The 21250-nt window shown below is 39.7% G+C and overlaps 1 protein-coding gene across 1 annotated transcript in view; it reads left to right on the top strand.

Annotated features, from left to right (window-relative positions):
* The window catches only part of MAST2 (microtubule associated serine/threonine kinase 2), a 314717-nt gene that overhangs the window by 267508 nt on the left and 25959 nt on the right, over positions 1-21250 (top strand). The window contains 10 exon segments of the mRNA XM_067567856.1: positions 3461-3593; positions 6958-7019; positions 9176-9261; positions 11359-11567; positions 13487-13625; positions 15319-15451; positions 16213-16378; positions 17419-17520; positions 19114-19236; positions 20924-21033. Of these exon segments, the coding sequence (XP_067423957.1) occupies positions 3461-3593; positions 6958-7019; positions 9176-9261; positions 11359-11567; positions 13487-13625; positions 15319-15451; positions 16213-16378; positions 17419-17520; positions 19114-19236; positions 20924-21033 (1263 nt within the window).

The raw sequence follows: 21250 nt of genomic DNA, 5'->3' as shown, positions 1-21250 counted from the left end.
AGGCCATACCTACGGAATGGGGGATCCTGTGTCTTGGAAAACGGGGACTCTGAAAATGATTTAGGGATCGTAGTGGGCAGACAACTGAACATGAACTACCAGTGTAATGTAATGTAATGTGGCAAAAAGTGCTAAGATGATCCTTGGATGTACCAAAACGGGGGTGGGGAGGTGATTTTACTTCTGTAGCTGGCATTGGTAAGATTGATACTAGAATACAATACCTGTGTTCAAACGTCAAACAGAAGGATGTTGAAAAATTGAAGAGAATATGGACAAAAGTGACAAAACCAATTCAGGGGCTGGAGAAAATGCCTTCCAATGAGAAACTTAAAGGAACTCAATCTGTTTAGCTTGTCGAAAAAATCAGGGGTGATTTTATTGTGGTATATGGGTACCTCCATGGGGAGACAACACCAGGTACTTAAGGGCTCTTTATTCTAGCGGAGAAGTGGAGAGCAAGAATCAGTGGCTGGTAGTTGAAGCCAGAAAATTCAAATTAGAAACAAAGCATATGTTTTTATCAGTGAGGGTGATTGACAGTTGGAACAAAATACCAGAAGAAGTGGTGCATTCTCCATATCTGGAGGTCTTTGAATCCAGACTTGGATGCCTTTCTGGAAGATATGCTTCAGTGAAACATGTTATTGGGCTTGGTACATGGGTTGTAACTGAATGAAATTATCTGTCCCTGTATTATACAGACTGGGTGATATAATGGCCCCTCCTGGTCTTAAAAATAAAATCTATGGATCTGAGTAAAGCTGCCTCTTTTTCAGGTATTATTGCAGGTAGATAAATTCTGGAATGATCGTGCTTGGAGATAAGCAGTGGCATGGTTCATGTCTGAAGCAAACTTTCAGAAGTTAACATGAGATTGTACTAACTATTGCGTTTCAGCATATCAGCTGTTGGGAGACAAACGACCTTTGTGAAGCTTTTTTTCATAAAGTGGACAGCTCAGTGAAATGAGATTTTTTTTCCCCCCAGGGGAGAAAATTATGACACAACAGACCAAATATATGTTTGTATTTTAATCTAGTTGAGATTTCTTGAATGATAAATTGAGAGTATAAGGCAGTATGTACTGCTTCGAGTGTTTAAACTGTCAGTGAATTTTCAGTGATCATGGGGACTTGGCTGTATTGAGCGACTCCCATTAACTTGAACACTTTACTTGAAAATCTTCCCCACATGTGAAATTGGGATTGAAAGAGCAAAATTAAACTGAAGCAGATAGCCAGGAATCTCTTGGGGCTTACCTTGCTGAATACTGAAATTGATACTTGTCACTAGAATAGCACGCATCACCTTAGAAGCGCTAGAGAACATTTGCCAAAGTTTAATGCCATCTCAGTAGTGTGGTGTTCCTCTTGGAAGCCCTTCCTAAATCAGACGTGCTGCTAGCAGCACATTAATGTATCAAGAGGTTCCTGTGCCAGCGGCTGCACCTGTCATTCTGAGACGAGCATGGGAGCAGGTGGAAGCAGGGAAGTCTCTGAGATTTGAGTAACGAGTTCCAAAGCTTGTAGTGACAGCCCTGAAAAGAAGGTGGCAAGACCCCAAAGTATGCAAATGTTGTACAGCTCTCTCTCTTTTAGTATCTCTGTGTTTTTTAAAGCACTCGACCTACCTAACCACTTTTTAAAGTTATTTATCTTATTCTGCTGACCACAGTGCCTTCAGTGCTAGTTTCATCGGATACTGTAGATGGGAGCAAGAGTATAGCAAGCCAGTCTGCCATTGTAATTGTTTGGCTGTTCGTTTTCTCTTACACTTTGGAACCTGTGATTTCACTCATTTTTATAACTTAACCTTTAATTTTACTGTGCTCTCATCAGACCAGATCTGGTGTTAAAAGATCGAAGATGTGCTAAGATTGTTTCATATGAAACAAATATTATATCCACCCACTCTTATGACTCCTACTTCTTCAGTACAAAATGAAATGATTGCGCATGTAGGTCAGGTGAGGAGATTAGGAGTAAGGGGGGTAAAAGGTTTTAATTGTTTTATACAGTTATTGTTATTTAAAGTCTGTTTAAATCTTACATACCAGACTGTAAAATGTATATTGTTTATTTAAGGGCTGAATATTTGAGCTTTAAAGGCAGCAATTCGCGCTCTCAGGTGAATACGTTAAGTAGACACATTTTTCAAATGTGTGTTATTTACCAGTGAGACCATCTCGTGGGGAAAAGGTGTGATTTAGCAGGGCTTTTTGATGGTGGTATTATATTGCAGACTGGAACACCGCTATTCCATTCCACTCCATAATACTACATTTACAGAATTTCTTAAAACATTTTCTACTAAAAAGATGAGCACATCTCTATTGATTCCACATCTTTCTCCCAGGTTCCTTCTCCCATCCTTTCCCTATCTGTTCTTGTTGTTTTCTCTCCCATTCTGTCTTGCCTTGAAAAAACAATCCTTCCCTATCTCCCACCACAGCTGCCGTCCTATCCTTTTCCGATTACTGGTTTTTATGATTGCATTTATTTTTGCTTTTGGGTTTTTTTTGGGTAGTCTCCTGTCTTGCTGACCACTCTTTCAGGTAAACTGTGCTGCTTAATGACAATCACTGGTCCACTGTACAAAACATTGGTGAGTTCAAAACAATTTGGTATCTCTGCATAGGAGTCCAGCCCTGGTATACAATGAGGTTTGCAGATCAGAGTTAAAGGTACTTTAGCAACACTGTCTTAGAAGCATATACACGCTTTCTGAGCTATCTCGTGGCACTAGTCACCACTGACAGGCTAATAGTTTAGAGCAGTTTGACAAACAGAAATGACATCTTCTGTGATAGTGAAATTCATAACTGCATGCAATGTAGCTTGAAGCAAGATTAGTGCCTTTACAGAAAGTTTTGCTCAGCTAATTAAGTTTGATTGGAACTTGCTGTAGAGAGCAAAAGAGAATTTCAGTGGCTTAATTCATCTTCCTACCACACTGAGAGGGCAGAAAACATCACATAGGTGGTCACCTCAAACCCTTTGTTTTTGTAATGTACATCATGGATTGTAACAAAATAAGGACTTGGGGCAAACTAAGTATTTGAAGGGTCATGACAGTTCTGCACAAATCCCCCACTGCCAAATTTTGATATATAAAATGTTCTTTCTTACCATCTCTGTTGTCATTGTTCATCAGCAAGGCCGGCTGATCTGAAAATATGGACATTCAGCACAATCTCTGACTACATCTAATGGTTTACATTTTTCTACAGCAGGAGGCTGCATGCAACATGTTGACATACTTGTTGTGTTGGTAGGTGTTTTGCAGCATCATTGGGCCTGGGAATCAGGCTTGGATATATTTGAGCAGCCCAGATCCTAAAGCTTAACAATAACCAAGCGTTTCCCCTCCTTTTTGTGGGGAAGTAAAACAAAAACAAATTCTCTTTTGATTTTGGAATCAAATCACTCATATCTCTTGTTCTACTCTTTCATGTTAGGAGTTTGATCCTGAAGAGTTCTACCATCTGTTAGAAGCTGCTGAAGGTCATGCCAAGGAAGGGCAAGGAATTAAATGCGACATCCCTCGTTACATTATCAGCCAGCTGGGCCTTACCCGGGATCCCCTGGAGGGTGAGAACTCATTCTTTGAGCTAAAAGACTTTCCAAATATCAAATACAAACCATCTTCACTGGTCATTGCATTGTTAAATGAGATTTTTTTTTCCCCCTTTAATTCACATGCTGCTTTTTCCCCCTCATCCTCCTGTTGCTGTTCTCAAACTTTCTCCCCCTAATTACCTGTTGCTTTCTATGTTACATTTTAACCATTTATGCTGTGGTGTCAGACAGCGAAACAAGATTGTTCTGTTCTGTTTTTGTTTGTAATCCACTTCTTATAACAGGTCCACTTGGTGGTTCTAAGGCACTGCCAGATGCTCTGGTGTTCAGGATTCCCACATTATAGAGGAGTGTTTAAGTTGAAATTTTTTGTTAAAATTTTAAGAACATTTCTTTAAATTGAATTCCTATTAGGTTTTGTTAAAAATGCAAAACAAAACAAAAAAAACCCCCAGAATCTGACTTTTGGATTGTACATTGACATTGTCCTTTGAATATTGTTATATTTCACTACTTCTCTGCCAACTTAAACAACCTATTTGCTTTATTTTTACTGTTGCAATTATTCAGAAAGTTGGAATCTGGTTCTTTGAAATGTTTCCTGATGTTCTGCAGTATTTCCCATGAGATTAGTGGGCATATGCAGTGAAAAACTCCGTTACATGCAAAACCCATCGTACAAGTAGCAGAATTCTCCTTTGCTAGACTTAATGCTTTTGCCTGCTCCATGGAACAGTCATATTTCTGGATTAATTAATCTGTTATAAGCGCGGTGGTGAAATCCCTCGGTGTGGAGTGGCCATAGAACGGCCCATTTTGCACCACAGTTCCACTACACAGGGGGGTCTCATGAGGGGACCCTGAAGCCCCCCCAGCATGAATGGCCATAGAGTCTATGGATAGGTGTAGGGGAGTTGCAGGCTCATTGTCTGAGCTGCACAGACCAATTGATCACAATCCCTGCATTTTGGATGGAGTGATGCAGGAGTCTACAGAGGCTGCTGAAACTGTATTAACAGACATGGACTGACTGGTTTAGGAGCTAGAGGAGATTCTGTCCTCGTAGCCTTTGTATTGGTCTCCCCAGGAGCAAAGTTGGTTTACTCAGCAAGAGCCAGGACTTTTATCATGTTTGTAGCATTGACAACATGCTCTGTGCTATGCAAGGCAAAAAAATACAGACCATTCCTCCCCAAAGAGCCTACCATCTACATGAGAACCACAGGAAGGACAGGATGCAGGTGGAGAGGCAGCAGAGAGAGCTGAGAGGAGTTTTAGGCTGGGAAGATGCTTTGTTCCCTTATTGGGTAGCTTAGAGCACTACAGACTGCGTGTTGCCATGCTGCATGGACCGTTTGTTAACCCTCCAATGAATAGTTTTTAAAATCTAGTTATACTTAGTGTCAAGGCCAGCACTAAACCAAATGGCGCCCAGGCAAGCAGCGTCTTCGGCATCTCCCCCGCCCTCCATTTGTTCAACTTTTGAATACCGTATTTTTAATGCATTTTTGTAGCCCATTTCATGACTTTGATACGTGATTTGCATGCAAGAGTTCTCTCTCTCGTGTAAGATGATAAATTTCACTAACAACAGAAACAGCACCCAGCACCCCTCAAGCCCGGCACTCCAGTGATCGCCTAGGTCGCCAGCCCCTAAACCCGGCCCTGCTTAGAATGAATATTTGCTAAATGTGATGTCAGTCAGTCATTATCATGAATTCATATAATACATATCGTCTGGATGCTTTGAGAGTTCATCTAGACGCAGAAGTTCCCCAAAAGGCATTTAAACAAAATAATTTAAATGAGTAACTTGGACAATGTTCCAAGCAACCTCTGCTTTTGTAATGGGAGGTAATATGCAGTATATTTTACATATACATACTTTAAAAATAGTGTACATTATATTAAACATTGGCAAATTTTTAAAAGATCTTGAGAATTTATTTTCTATCTGTTACATCAAAGCTTAAGAGAGTCAGTCAAATTACAGTATCTTTTTGAGTTAAATATCAAGGATACTTGCAAATTGAGGATTATCATTATAGCAGAGTACAAATAAAATGATCCAGAAATTCTGGGCACCCTGACCAGCCATCTCTGTCCTGCACAAGCTCTGAATCCACCCACCCCCTGTCCCTTAAGAGTGATTTAGAAGAATCTGAGCAGGTCTGGCAGCCCTTCTTCTAGACCTCAGTGTTTGTACATGGTAAAATTCATGTGCTTTCTAGTATTCTTCTGGGCCCAGAGTCCCAGAAAAACTAAACTTTGAAATCTGTGAGATTTATTGCACAATTTAATATTTCGTCTCAGCGTTTTGTTAATCTCGTTTAATCTCTTTTATTTTGATATATTTTTTGGCACAAATTTTGCTCCCAGGTTTGGTTCAGCAACAAAAAAATATGCCACAGAGACTAGAAGTTACCACAGAATTTGGCAGCAACTGAACTTTGGGGGTTTTTTTCCCCTTGTGGAAGCAGTTTTACCTTAATTTCTGTAGTATTTGTCAGAATTGCAGAATGACAGGTTGGCAAGCAATGTCAGATGAACAGCTTTTTAGGAAAAATTTTCACCGGAGATTACTGAATGCCATTTAATTGCATCTGTTGAAATCTGATGTAAAGTGACATTTCCACTGATCTGTCAGGGAAGGAGATAACCTTTCATTTACTTATGTCCTGTTAGCCAAGTAAAGTTTTCTTTAAAACTGTGTAAAGGTGTCAGGGTACCTCCTTTTTTTCCCTACAAAATGGAAATGTAGATACATCAGTGATTTTGTTATATCCATTTAGAGATTTCTTTTAGTTACCAATACCCTTCTAGCCTGTTGCCTTTGGGATGTGGGCTTGATCCTATGAGGTGCTTAGCAACTCCTGAAAGGAGCTGAGCACACTATACTCCCACTAAGGTCCCCATGGTTGAGGGTGCTTGGCACCTTGCAGAATTGACCCATTAGAGAGAAGAAAGGTGTTGGAAATCTAATTTCTATGTCCTAATACGATATGTGTACTTGCATGGGCATAAATGTGTGCGCGCACAACGTTTACCCTTAACAAATAGCTGATTTTGCTGGAAAAATATTAATAGCATTACTTAGTATTTGCATTTATTCCTTATTCTTGTTATAGGGAATATCTAGACTGCTACAAATATTGAGGTAAGGATAATTGGTTGTCTTTATAGAAGGCATTACCTAAAATAGCTGGAAAGATTTTTCAAGGTGACTATTGTATAATAGTGTAATGTGTTTGCAGGAAAGGAGGAAATGTGCTTTTCTGACATCTACAAATGTTTTTTAAAACACTGTTTCTTTTCCATATAGAAATAGATTAATGATATATTGAGACAGTTATAAATAGTCATTCTTTGTTTGCAGAAATGGCCCAGCTGAATAGCTATGACAGTCCAGACACTCCAGAGACAGATGATTCAGTTGAGGTAAAGAAGTAATACACTTGTGCTATCTAGCTATATTTCTTCCTAGAAAGAAACAGTCGAATACAATGGTAAAAGATTTGTTAGGAAAACAAGATTATAATACAATATATATTTCAAAATATAACACATTGAATATTTTTAACAAAATTTATTGGCAATGATTTAAAAATACTTTAAAAGCTAACTTGCATGCTTATAAAAACTTGGACATAGCTCTATAAATACTGTAAAGAAGTAATGATTTAAAGATAACTGGGCAACTGATAGAAGCAAATGGGTATGGACAGGAATCATCAAGAAGGTTGACAACGTTTTCTTTACAGCCACAAACAGAAATGGGGCTAAGGAAAGAAAAGTGTTGGCATATGTGAAGAATCTTGGGGAGTGAATTTAGGTGCCCAAGATAAGGACTTACTAACGATCTGCTGGAAAAATGTTGTCTTTTATCTCTTCAGGCTTCATAGATCTGTAGGTTTCTCTGTAATTATGTAACAAAAATGCCAATTTATTGAAAGGATATATTGAGGAAAGATCAACTTTTGGCAGGAAAGCTCCAGGGCTCCTAGGGATGCAAACGACATGTTGATGCAAGGTGGAATTTTCAAAAGTGCCTGAGGGCTAGCTTCTCAAAGGTATCTAGGCACCTAAATCCACCCTTTAGGTGCCATTGACATTGTTAAAACCACTGATCAGCTGCCACCTACCCCCATAGGTGCCCAAGTCACCAAGGTGCCTGAGTTTCCACCAATGGGCATGTGCAAAGCCACCAAATCAGGCAGAACAGGGACTTGAACCCAGGTCTCCTGTATCCCAAATGAATGCCCTAAGCACTGAGCTGTTGGCTCGAATGTCGTTGGGATCTCTTTCATGGGAAAGATCTGGGTTTCTGCTTCTAGAGCGCAAGCTGCCTGAGCGGCTGACCGGGTTAGGTGCCTAATTCCAGAAAAGGGGTTCACGGCTGAAAATCCCGAACAGAGGGAGCTGCCTCTTTCTGGCCCATCTGTTAGGCATCTTTTCTCTTCATTTCACTCCTAGCTAGCTTAGGCAGCTCCCCGATCAGCTGGCTGGCTTCTGAAGCGGCTAACTCTCCCCATGTATTGAATGGGGAGCCTGGGTGCATAACTCATAACTGAGGATTGGATTTCACTTGGTGGCAAGGCGCCAAGGGGTCAGGCATTGCAATACCTAAGTATTTTTGTAGATTTGGCCCTAAGTAATTTAGGAGCACAAGTGCCACTGACTTCTAAATAACTTGGGAACTTTGAAAATCCCACCCACAGTCGACAGTATAAAGTAAGTTATGCTTGTCTGTAGTATGACTGCATACAGTACAGAATAATCTCTGCTGGAGGTGCTCAATGAAAATGGGAGAATACAAAAATGATTTGAAGTTGCTGAGGAACTCAACATTTCTCCAATAATATCCTGATTACTATAGAATATATAAGGGGAGGAAGGATGACCCTGGGATTCAGAAGATCTGAATACTGTTCCCGTTTCTGCCCCAGACTCCTTCTGTAACTTTGAGCAAGTCACCTAATGTGTCTGCCTTAGTGTGTGTCTGTTTTGATCTCCTCAGATGAAAGTCATTCGAAAAGCATAAAGCATGTTGTTGTTGTTAATATTGAATAGGCTGAATTATTTCTATGGTCCTGGCAGATTATTGAGCTTTATCAGGAAGTCTGTGTACAAAGGTTTCTCTGAGTTCCATGGTAGTTTAAAAAATAAGCATAATTCATTACACAGTAAAAGGATACTAGAAGGCTACAAGAGAGGGAATGAATCTCCGATCTAACAGAAATCAAAATGAAATGTATTTGGTACAAAGAATTAAATGGAAGATTTCAGTATGAAAATGGTTAAATGTGGCAGTTATGGTAGTCATGGTATTAGTTATGGTATGTCAAGAGAAAAGAGTAACTATAAAATATATTGCATCACCAAGTACTTGAGACACCTGCACAGAAATCTTTCAGGTACAAAACAAAAGTTCCAAAAAAACAGATATTTTTTGCTTTTCTGTAAATTCAGGAATAAAATTAAATGATTTTTGTATTTTCTATACAGAAGCAAAGTTTTTGAAAGTACATTTTTAAAAAGTAGGCTAGATTCTTATGAATTGTGAGAAAAAAAAATCCCTTCTCATTGATTTTCAGAGACGCAGGGCCCCTGTGCAGTCAAAGAAAACTCCCTCTGAAGAGGAGTTTGAAACCATTAAGCTAATCAGCAACGGGGCTTATGGGTAAGATTTTCAGGTTGTTTAGTATTTTGCTTTTCAAGAAGATGCTACTGTAAGCCATCTAATAAAGAATTAGGCCTTTCAGACTGTTATTCATGATCTGCTCTTGCCAGCTGCTTTCTAATATTACACCTCACATCCTATTATGCTGTAACTTTTTTTGCTAAGTTTGCCTTCGCAGTATGTGGATAAAATTAAAGATACTCGTATCCGATAGGTTAATGTGACATTTGAGAGGTTACAGTTGAGGTATGACATTTGAATTTTGTCCAGGATGGATGTTTTTCTGAACAATCTGCTCTAGGAATGATTGGGGGGAAGTTCTGTGATCTGTGTTATAGAGGAGATCAGACTAGATCAGTGGTTCTCAACCGGTGGTACGCCGAAGAAGGCTGGGTGCTACGCGAGCCATACCGCGCTGCTAAATCCGCCGCCGCCAGAAGGGCCCTCCCACCCACCCTTGTGAAACTGTGCCACCGAAAAGGGGAAACGCTGGAAGGGTTCTGGTGGAGGGCATTGTTCCCGCCATGGAGCCTGCTGCGAAACCCCGCCGCCGCCGAAAGCCCCCCCCCCCCTCCCCCCCCCTTTTTTTTCCCCGAGTGGTACTCGGGGGAAAAAAAGGTTGAGAACCTCTGGATTAGATGATCTTTGGTCTCTTCTGACCTTGGAATTTATGAATCTGTGAAAGTCCATTTGAGTTCTTTCTGGCTTTCTTGCATCATAACCAGTGATACTCAGCAGCCCATATTCTGTTCTCCGATAGATCTGTGCTGCCCTGTTGATGTCAGTGGAACTTAAGCACTGTGCTTAAAGTTAAACAGGTGCTGAAGTACTTTGCTGAATAAAATGAAAATGTAATAAAAGCTTATTTTAGTCAGTAAAGTAGAAAGGGAAGAGCAGATCTGAGAGCCGGTTTGTTAGATAAAAAAGTGCCGTTTTAGTCACTTTTCCATGTAGACCAGTGTTTTCAAGTTCATCCTTCTCAAGGGTCTGTCTACACTGCAGTTAGAACCCCAGGACTGGCCCAGACCAGTTGACATGGGCTCGTGGGGCTCCGGCTGCAGGGCTGTTTAATTGCAGTGTAGGTGTGGGGGCTCAGGCTGGAGCGTGGGTTCTAGGACCCTACAAGGTGGGAGGGTCCCAGAGCTCTGACTGCAGCCTGAGCCTCAACATCTACACTGCAGCTTCACAGGCTCTTAGCTCAAGTCAGCTGGCCCAGGCCAGCCGTAGGTGTCCAACTGCAGTGTAGACAGACCCTGAAAGGCCAGAGGTGGTTTGCTCCAAGTCATACCCTTGCTATATGTACTGTGTACTTTATCCAACTGCCTGTAAAATCCGATACTACGTTCAACATAATAGAGTAAGTCACTCCAGAGACAAGGGAGTAAGAATTGATTCAATAGAGCAAGCTAACTGAATGAAAATCTTATTTGCAAACTGTGCTATTACTGTGCGACAGCTAATGATGTGGAAATGATAGAAATGAAAAGGATATTTTGCCACAGGAAATCCTGTTTCATGTTGTTATAGTTAATCAAACTCTTTAATTTATGGAGCTTGGAAGGAAATTGCACTGATCCCATACATTTCAAGACATTTTTTCAGTTGAATGGTGATAGTAATAAATATTGAAATGATGATCAGTATGTGCCTCTACCCCATATACCATGTACACAAGATTGTGTGCTACATTCTTCATGAATTGTCCTGACATTTAAAAATGTCACAGTAATGGCTGGTTTCTGGTGTAATCTCACAGGGCCCTACTCTTATTTCTGATGGAGGCATTGCAATTTTTGTTTTAGTACGCAAGAATCTCATAAAGTTGCAAGAGCGTTCCTTGGCCAAGGCTGAGTTAGTTTCAGTGCTGAGAATGTTACCTATTTTAAAGTAGGCTGTAAAGAGTAGCCTTTCCCCGTTCCTTACTGTGAGGAACAGCACAGATAGATTTTTTGTTCTGTAGCAATGCTTGACATGACAGATGTTTTATGAAGTCCTAGATAAACCTAGCAGGACCCTATATGTGTATGTGATGTAATGATCTGCAGTCCATTGTTTTTTAAATGGTCTGAGCTGAAAGTAGGAACCCTTGTTTTCTAGGGCTGTGTATTTGGTGCGACACAAGACTACCCGCCAGCGCTTTGCCATGAAGAAGATCAACAAACAGAACCTAATTTTGAGAAACCAGATCCAGCAAGCCTTCGTGGAGAGAGACATCCTGACCTTTGCTGAGAACCCCTTTGTAGTCAGTATGTTCTGCTCCTTTGAGACCAAACGTCACCTCTGCATGGTTATGGAGTATGTGGAAGGTATATGTCTCAAGCTAGGAAAATATCTGGTTATATTATTGAATGTTTAATTGTTTGAATTATGTTAAATTTTTAGAGTGGCAATAATTATCATATGTATAGAGCCTTTCAAACTTTGAAGGATCTCCAAGTGCTTTACAGATTATGTCTTTAGGGTCACCCATCATTTCCCTCTAAGATCGAATGTTGCAGCTAAAATAGGCGTAGATCATATTCCCAAGACAACACTTTGGTAGACCTTTCACATATGGGCTTGCAAACGCCTACACAGAAGACGGTTTCAGCCACCTCCATAACATCGTTCGTTCCTGGCACTCTGAAAGGTGATCAACGGGTCTGAGCTCCATATGGTGGGGAGGGAGCAGAGACTGGCTGGACTACATTGCAGAGATGGGTCAGAAAAATCAGTCCAGCCTGAAGCTGTAATACCTTGCATGGGGAGATGTCCTCCTTTGGGTCCCAGTGGCAGCTGCAGCTAAAAAAGCATGGCTGCCATGGAGTTGCACCCCCATAGAGTAGGGTGACCAAATGTCCCGATTTTATAGGGACAGTCCTGATATTCAGGACTTTTTCTTATATGGGTGCCTATTACCTCCCACCCCTGTCCAGTTTTTTCACACTTCTTTTCAGGTCACCCAACCATAGAGCCGTGTGCAGGGAGGCTGCTGTGGGGCTAGAGCCACTGGGGAGGTCTCTGTAGGGGAATGGCTGCAGAGAGATTCTGACAGGGAGCTCTCCTGGGGCACTAACATGGGAAGGGATGATCTGGCCCATAATACTAAGGTTAAAAAGATCCAGAACAGAAATGTTAAGGTGTGGTTGAGCAGCGGAATGTTTGTACAGTAACAGGAAACACATGAAGAACAACTGTTTAGTTTCCTGTTTTCTGCCACTTTATTTATTCCATTTGAATATTGGTTAGTTTTGTTTTCTAGTTTTATCTTAATGTAAACAATATATTTCTATTGGTACATAGAACTAATTTCCCTGTCCGGCTTTTGTGTTTAGGCTAGCTGAATAACCACAAGATGTGAATGATAGCTATGGTGTTTTTCACAAATCAGTGAAGTTGAAACAGAATGTATTGATTGACATGTTGACAAATTTAAAGTCAATTCTTATTTGCAAATAGAGAAGAGGATCATGTTAAATCTCGGATCCAACATTCTTTAAACAGCAAAAAGAAAAGAAATAGTGTATCCACAAAGGCTGGCCGAGTGTAAATTGTACTTCCTTCCAAGATTCATTTCCAACCTGGAAGATGAATTTATACACTGATTGAGCCAAATCCTGCTTGCCTTTCTCAAGCAAATAGTGGTATTGAAGCCAGTCGGACTGCGCCTTTAGAAAGGCAAGAAGACTTTATCCATGCTCCCTAAGTGGAGAGATCATATCTCAGTTGTCTCAGCATCAAGATTGACAAACCCAGACTCCCTGAATCCTAGCAAGTTCATCTTAGTCCTCCTCTTTTTCAAGGCAGACAAATTTAATTCTTGGACTTTCCTCTCCTGTGTCCTGTTCACTGTCCATACGAGGCATCATACCACTTCTTTTGCTGGAATTTGCCAAAATATCATAGACAAAAGTGTCCCCTGTCCCGTGCTGTTGCGCAGCTTGCTATATATCACTTGTCTGGCTGACTGCTGCCCTTGTCTACAGAAGACATGCTTTGTATGCTTTGTGATGTGCTTTTAGATCCTGAAAGGTATTACAGAAACTACAGAAACTTAAATTACAGAAAATAAAGAAAGGCATTATAAAAATTAAAATTATTTTCTAAACTGTGTGCAGAATACAAGACCAAGGGTAAGAACCTTTAATGTAGAGAGAGATTCTGCCAGTCTAATGCTATGGTGTTGCTGCTACTGAAGCTAGTATTCATGTCATTTCAATGTGCTATGTTTGTAATTTACTTCTAGGAGGAGATTGTGCCACTCTCCTAAAGAATATTGGAGCCTTGCCAGTTGATATGGCCAGGATGTATTTTGCAGAGACAGTGCTGGCACTGGAGTACCTACACAATTATGGCATTGTCCACCGAGACCTAAAACCTGACAAGTATGTTTTGAACCTTTCAGATTCAAACGTGTAGTTGTAGCTTCCATGATAAAAGTAGTGACTAAAGCATTGGATGTTACAATCACACAGCCAATCTTGTCTCATTTGTTTAGTCCTGAAAAGACTATGTTTTTAATGGTTTTTTTTTATACATTCAACTTCTTGTTTTCAGGTGTCAGTCTGTGCTTACATCATTAAATACAATCATAGATTCTAAGGCCAGAAGGAACCATTGTGATCATTTAGTCTGTCCTCCTGCATAGCACAGGCCAGAGAACTTTCCCCAAATATATTCCTAGAGCAGATCTTTTAGAAAAAACATCCAACCTCAATTTAAAAATTGTCAGTCGTGGAGAATCCACCATGACCCTGGGTAAATTGTTCCAATGATTAATTACTTTCACAGTTAAAACATTATGCCTTATTTCCAGCCTGAATTTGTCTAGCTTCAACTTCCCACCATTGGATCATGTTATACCTTTCTCTGATAGACTGAAGAGCGCATTATTAAATATTTGTTCCCCATGTAGGTACTTATAGACTGTAATCAAGTCATCCCTTTACCTTCTCTTTGTTAAGGTAAATGGATTGAGCTCCTTGTGTCTGTCACTCTAAGGCAGGTTTTCTAATCCTTTAATCATTCTCGTGGCTCTTCTCTGAATCCGCTCCAATTTATCAATATCCTTCGTGAACTGTGGGCACCAGAACTGGACACAGTATTCCAGCAGTTGTCGCACCAGTGCCAAATACAGAGGTAAAGTAACTTCTCTACTGCTAGTTGAGAATCCTCTGGTTATGCATCCCAGGATCGCGTTAGTTCTTTTGGCCACAGCAACACACTGAGAGCTCATGTTCAACTGATTATCCACCTCGATCCCCAATTCTTTTTCAGAGTCACTGCTTCCCAGAATGTGTCCTACGTTTAGCTCAATAATCACTTGTATGTTCTAAGCTGTTCCCTGGCATGTTTAGAAGGTGCATCGAAAAACAACCAACCAGATCACTCTGCCCTGATTCAGCAAAAATCTCTAAAATCCTAACAGCAGGTACAAAAGTTGACCACAAAATCCATCATTTAAGAGATTTTGAGTGGAATGGGATGAAAGCCAGGACAGCACTTGATCTTTAGTGTCATATTAGAGCAGTTAAGCCTGGAAAGAATAACATTTTACAATGACATTCTATTCAAATGAGAGAGAGAATGTAGGTGAGGAAATATTTTTATTGGACCAACTGCTGTTGGTGGAAAAGAAAAGCTTTCTAGCTACACAGAGCTTCCTCGGGTCTCTGGAGTTGTATGCAGTGGTCAGAGGTTTGTAGTAGGTGAGTCCTCTGGGGATGATGTTTTGTTTCTTGAATCTGCTCAGGAAGTAGATTTCACTGTCCAGTCTGGCTCCTTTCTTCAAGTTGTGAAGTTTCCATTGGGACCAATATGACTACAGCACTGCATGCTTTCTATTCAAATGTCTGTCTGAATCCTGTTACGGCATCAGTGCAATCTGGCTGAAAGCAGCCTGATTTCCCAGCTGTCTTAGTGTCATTTGTGAAGTTCAGTTGCATGTAAGTGGGGGAATGCACAGAATCCATGTATCTATCAGGCATTTTGCTAGAGAATGCAATGATCTGCTTTTCTTATTGCTTTCCGAAACAATAGCAACGAATACTGACTTATTTTTCTCCCTCTTTTCCCCAGTCTTCTGATAACATCCATGGGTCACATTAAACTAACAGATTTTGGACTCTCTAAAATTGGACTAATGAGTCTCACAACTAATCTGTATGAGGGACACATTGAGAAAGATGCCAGAGAGTTCCTGGATAAGCAGGTAATCTGAAAAATGTTTTTCTAAAAAATTACAGCTTTGAATCAGTGAATCTCCACAGCCATGTGCAGACTTTCCTTGTTAGGTGTATAGACTGAGAATGTTTAATGATGTTTGTAATAAGAAAAGATTTTGTGACCTGTAAATGCAGGCAGAGGTAACTTGATGATCCCGGTTCAAATACTCCCCTGTACAGCAGTGTGTGTGATGTGAGTGCTGAATACAGTTAAACTAATGAAACTATAAATGTAAAGCCTGAGCCTGCAATTGCCTCCAGGAGGGTGCACGCACCTACCTACATGGTTTGGGGCCATTTGTGGCAGAATCAAAGGGTTTGTAGAACTCCACCTGACACTATGGTATGTATTGAATGATGAAGAGACGAGACTTGAATCACAAGGTTTTCATGTGTTTCTGCACAAATAATGTTCTTTTGCAGAATTTTACCTTTGTTTCTGAACAGATGAACTTTTAGCCCATAGTCTGGGATTTCAAAGTTCTGTTCTAAATTTAACCGAAGGCATGAGTGGAAAATTGGGCAATTCATATAAATGCTAAGTGTTGAGATCTCTGACAGGTTATGCATATTTATCTAGTCCGTCACTATCTGTGGAATATTTCCATGTGACAAGGGATGTGTTAATGTCAAAAATCACTACCTGCTCCAGTTGAGGCTCCAGAAAAAGCATTCAGTAGAAAGAAGCTTGCTTCCAAAAATGGCAGTTTGTAAATTACCAGTTTCCTTTCTGTCGGTCCATCTTCAGGTATGTGGGACTCCAGAATACATTGCCCCAGAAGTGATCCTGCGACAGGGCTATGGAAAGCCTGTGGATTGGTGGGCCATGGGAGTTATCCTGTATGAGTTTTTAGTTGGCTGCGTCCCTTTCTTTGGTGACACACCAGAAGAACTGTTTGGACAAGTGATCAGTGGTATGTTTGTTTATCCTCTTTCTGGAGGTGTTACATTTAGAGATTCACTATGAGAGAGTATGAAAAAATGGAAATCTGTGATTTAGTGAAGAAAGATTACATGTGAGAAACAAAGTTAATTGTTCAGCATTAGAATTAGTGTGATTCTCCTTTTTTGGTAAATCAATACAGCTACTAAAAGCTCTTAACTTCCTAACATACACCAAATATCATCTGTGTATACGTATGTAAACTGTCAATATGCATGGTACACGGAGAAATTCAGCTTATCAAAGAAATTAGTGTTGTGGGGAGTGGAAAGAGATGCGTTTGCATTTTTAACTTCATGATATGAACAGAGCAGGCCGATTGGCTGATTTGTAGATGCCAAGGACAGGGCTCATTAGTCAATCGCTATACAAGGGTAATAAAAAATAAACTTATAAAAGCAATAAAGTACATAAAGTAAATACTGTTGCATTGGATATCTTCAAGCCTGAGTAGTGAAAGTATTTGTTCTTTGGCCCATATCTCATGGTTAGAGCTGGGCAAATGCTGTAAAAGATTGATTCTGTTTTTAATTGATTTGCTTATGTTCACTTTCCATGAGTATTGAAGTGAAAAAGTTTACTGTCAAATGTTCACTGAAACAGTGAATTTTAAACTAAATATTTGTGGAAATATGGCAGGTTTCAGGATTTGCAGGAAATGAGCTAAAATTGATTAATAAAATTGTTACTCAAAATGTGCAGGCATTAGATACAGCTGTCACATTTCGTTCATGTGTTGCCATAAAAGATCATTATTTCATATGTATTAAGGTTCTCTCAATTCTGTTCCAACAATTACTGTTTGCACTGACAGCAGCCATGGTTAATATTGAATTTATATGCATTTTGGAAAATGTCAGTGCTTGAATGATATTTATTCATGCATCTGAATGCAAACATCTTCAGATCATACTGTGGTATAGCGTACTACTTTCTATTGTATAAAAACATTTATGGATTTTATGATGTGTCTTAGAGACTTGCCTTTTTCAAATTGCTGCATCTCCTCAGATGAAATTGCCTGGCCAGAAGGGGATGAAGCATTACCTCCAGACGCACAAGACCTCACATCTAAACTTCTCTGCCAAAACCCTCTGGAAAGACTGGGAACAGGTACAGGCATATCTTGTGAAAAGACTAACCAGAAGTGATAAAAGAAGCTGCAGTGTCAGTGAAAGTCACGACATGGTTGTGAAATGCTGGTTTTGTGCTGCGAAATAGCATGCATTGAGTTTAGTGATGATCTCAACAGCTTTCTGTCCTTGACAATAGAATGATCAGAATCAGTGTGAAATGTGCATGTGTCAGAAAAATACCATTGTTTTAGCGGGGGAAAGAAGAAAAGGTGTCTACTCACCAATCTGACACACTGTAAATATCACACCATGACTTCATGAGACAGCAATTTTGACTGCTCCAATTCAGGCTTTGTCAGGATTTATGTCTCAATCGGAATATTATTTAAACAGATTTTTCATGAAATTCTTGACAAAGAAAGTGACCCTCCATATTGTTACGCCCACAAGTGCTCATCAAAACAACTTTTCCCTTTAACAGTGGACACTCTGCTGTATTATCCCCTAAAGATCCAAGAACGTGACGTCTCCTGGGAAAAGTAGAGTGCTTAAAACTATCTGTAAGCAATGTATGGTCAGATTTAAGCCTTTGCAATCTAGGACTTTCCCTTTTAAGATTCTAAAGAATCATCGATATATTGAGCTAACTTTCACCTGACACTCCAGTTTCAACAATTCCTGCCTGACTGTGCAGCTTCATGGCACAGTTCCTTTTTTCCACTAACTTTTTGTGTTTGGTTTGGTTTTGCATTTCATTTGAAATTATTAACTTAATTTATATGTAGACTTTAAAAATGCAAATACATAACATTTTCAAAGGGTATCTTTACTGGCTGGGTGGCTCAAGAATCAGTAATGTGAAGCAAAGCCTTCCATGTAGAGAGAGATCACCAGCTCAAATCCAGGCAGTCATCACCACCTTCAGGATGTTCTGTTTTGTTATATGTGAAATGCATTGGTGGGTTTATTTCAATTGCTGATCGATATCTATGCCACCAAAACCGCCACCACAGTGGGCATCTTTGCTTTGCTATCAGCTAACAATTCTTCTCTGATACCATGCCTTTTCTGTTGACAAATTTCATACCTTTTATGAGCAGTAATTTCATTTAAAACATTCACACTGCAGCAGGCAAACGATCCTTTTATATTTTTTTTCTTTCTGAATGTTCAAGCCCCAGAGCTTAACAACAAAGGCCATGGTTTAGGAAGATATTTTTAAACACATGCCTAATTTTAACCCCATTGAATTCAGTGGGACTACTCACATCCTTAAGTACCTTGCTGGATCAGAGCCAAAACCTGTGCACATACACTTGCTGAGAACAAGATAGCATTTAAAGGTTTTTAATTAAGATGTTAATTTGTTCTCACTCTTGAGACTTACATTGCAGAATTGTACTAGAGATGCTGCTTCCCAGCCAACACAGGCATGTGTTGTGGTTAAATTAGGGGGGGAAATCATGTTCAGTTTTTATCCATCATCACAACATTGGCAAAGAACCCACATTGAGTTTCCTGTGATTCTCAGAAAATATGTGTTAAATGAGTGTACTTTCATGTTTTTTCCTGTGCCTTGAGAATTTTTTGACATGTGAGAGCAATGTTAGCAAAATACCTCTCCTTTCAGGTAGTGCCTTTGAGGTGAAACAGCACCGGTTCTTTAAAGATCTGGACTGGAATGGATTACTGCGACAGAAAGCTGAATTTATTCCACAACTGGAATCTGAGGATGACACTAGCTACTTTGACAGTAAGGAAAAAGAGCTTCTGACTCAGCCTGAGTCAAATCAGCTTTAATGTGGACCATATTTCTTATATTTTGTCAATTGCTAAGTGGAAATCATTATCACCAACTTAATAAACTATATTGGATTGAAATTCTTTAAAAAGTATTCTACTGAGAACCAAAGGAGTCGTTTGTTTGGAAAGGAATAAGAATTATTCCATGCTTTCTTGGCATTGGTAGCCTACTTATATCCCACTGTCAGCCACAGCATTATCAGAAGAGCCGTGGCAATTCTTTACTTCATTTATTGAGGTATTTAGCTGTGTATGATTTTTGTTCCCTCCCTTCTTTCTGTTCCCGAGAGCATTGACTGTGCTGAGTAATGTTAAAATGATTGCTGTGATCAGGCAAATGAGATGTGATTACTCTTCCTGTCCACTCGCATGTTTCCACTCTAGAGGTTTTGGGTGATATTTGTTTTTAACCCATATTGTATTTAACTCGTATCTTGGAAGGAAAAAGCCTTTGGCGTTGAAAAGGAATTATTACAACCATTTTCACTTACTGTAGTGTTGCTTGTTGAAACGCTGTCATTAGATGACACCTATCTGCTTCGCTATCTAGTGCAGTGGGCTGATCACGGTAGACCTCATGCTCTACTCCTTTGGTTCTGGGCCATTGATGATGGGATACGGTGCAGAGGCAGTGAGCTCAGTCTCTGTGGGTAGAAGTGCCTCATTGTTTTCTAGCAATCCTTAGTGTTGACAAGCTCTTCAGCCAGCAACAAATGTCCAGGCAGGCTTAGCTGGATAGAGAGAGAACATGGCATGAGTCCTTTTTTGGGGAGAATTCTCATGTCATAGAGGGATCTCTAGATGGACGTCAGAAAACGGAGATAGCATTACTATCATAAGCCCTTGTTTACAGAGGTTTATAACTCCTGAAAGAAGCCCTTTCTGGCTGGTGTGATGCAATACAGCAAATGTGGCTCAGCCCAGGAATCTTTTTATTATTAGAAACATTTGTATTTCACTGGTTTAAAATGGTATGATCGCAGAGCTCAAAAATATTTTGGGGCCATTTTAGATGTTTTCACTCAATATATCTTCATTTAATAGCCAACTACCAATTTTTTTAGGAAGTCTAATCACTTGCCAGTGGTGGGTGGGAGAAGAGGAATAGTTTTTAAGTAAATGTATTATAAAATGAAGACTTGTACATGCAATGCAATGCTAAATCCATTAAATTGGAAATAGCAAGACAGAGTAAACTGCCTCCCCATTTCCTTTAATAGGACTGTGTGTGTTAGTAAGCACTAAGCTTAGGACTTATGGTTTCCAGAAATGGGCCCATCTATATTCTCTGCTAAGGATCAGTCAGTTTTACGGTATAATATATCTGAGGTGTTATAAACACTAAACACACAAGAATAGGGTGTCGTACATGTTTAAAGGAATAGGAAGAGTAAAACTATGTGTGTATATTTGAAGTCTGTTTGCACACATGCACAGTTGTACTGTAGATATTCTTCCTGATCAAAAATACACAAAGTTCTACTATAAGTAGCCTTTGTAGCTAGATAAATAGGAATTGCTATGTGCAGACTGATCCTAAAAGCATCATTTACTGTTTGATGTACTGTATAAAAAGTATCGACATCAACTCTCTAGGTACTGATTATTTATACTGCAATTTGTGTCCTTGTTCATAGCTCGTTCTGAACGGTACCACCACATAGATTCAGAAGAAGATGAAGACACAAATGATGATGATCATGTAGAAATTAGGCAGTTCTCATCTTGCTCACCAAGGTTCAGTAAGGTACGGGTATATAGGTTTGTTTAAAATCATATTCTTTTTTAGATTTTTCTGTGAGAGTCCTAAATTGTCCTTCATAAACAAGATTTAAAAAAAAAAACCTATGTTCAATTAATATGAAGAGGCCACATAATGTTTAACACTCATTGAAGTCAAGCGTTTCAGATGGAAAGGCCGTGCACCATGCTTTGGTCAGCTGTCTGTACTGCAGTAGTTTATC

The sequence above is a fragment of the Emydura macquarii genome, unplaced genomic scaffold (genome assembly GCF_026122565.2).
Source record: "Emydura macquarii macquarii isolate MOO-44397 ecotype Brisbane River unplaced genomic scaffold, CSIRO-AGI_Emac_v2 contig_2805, whole genome shotgun sequence".
In the NCBI taxonomy this organism is placed as follows: domain Eukaryota; kingdom Metazoa; phylum Chordata; order Testudines; family Chelidae; genus Emydura; species Emydura macquarii.
Note: the sequence above shows the minus strand (reverse complement) of the source record. Positions and strands in the feature narration are given on the sequence as shown.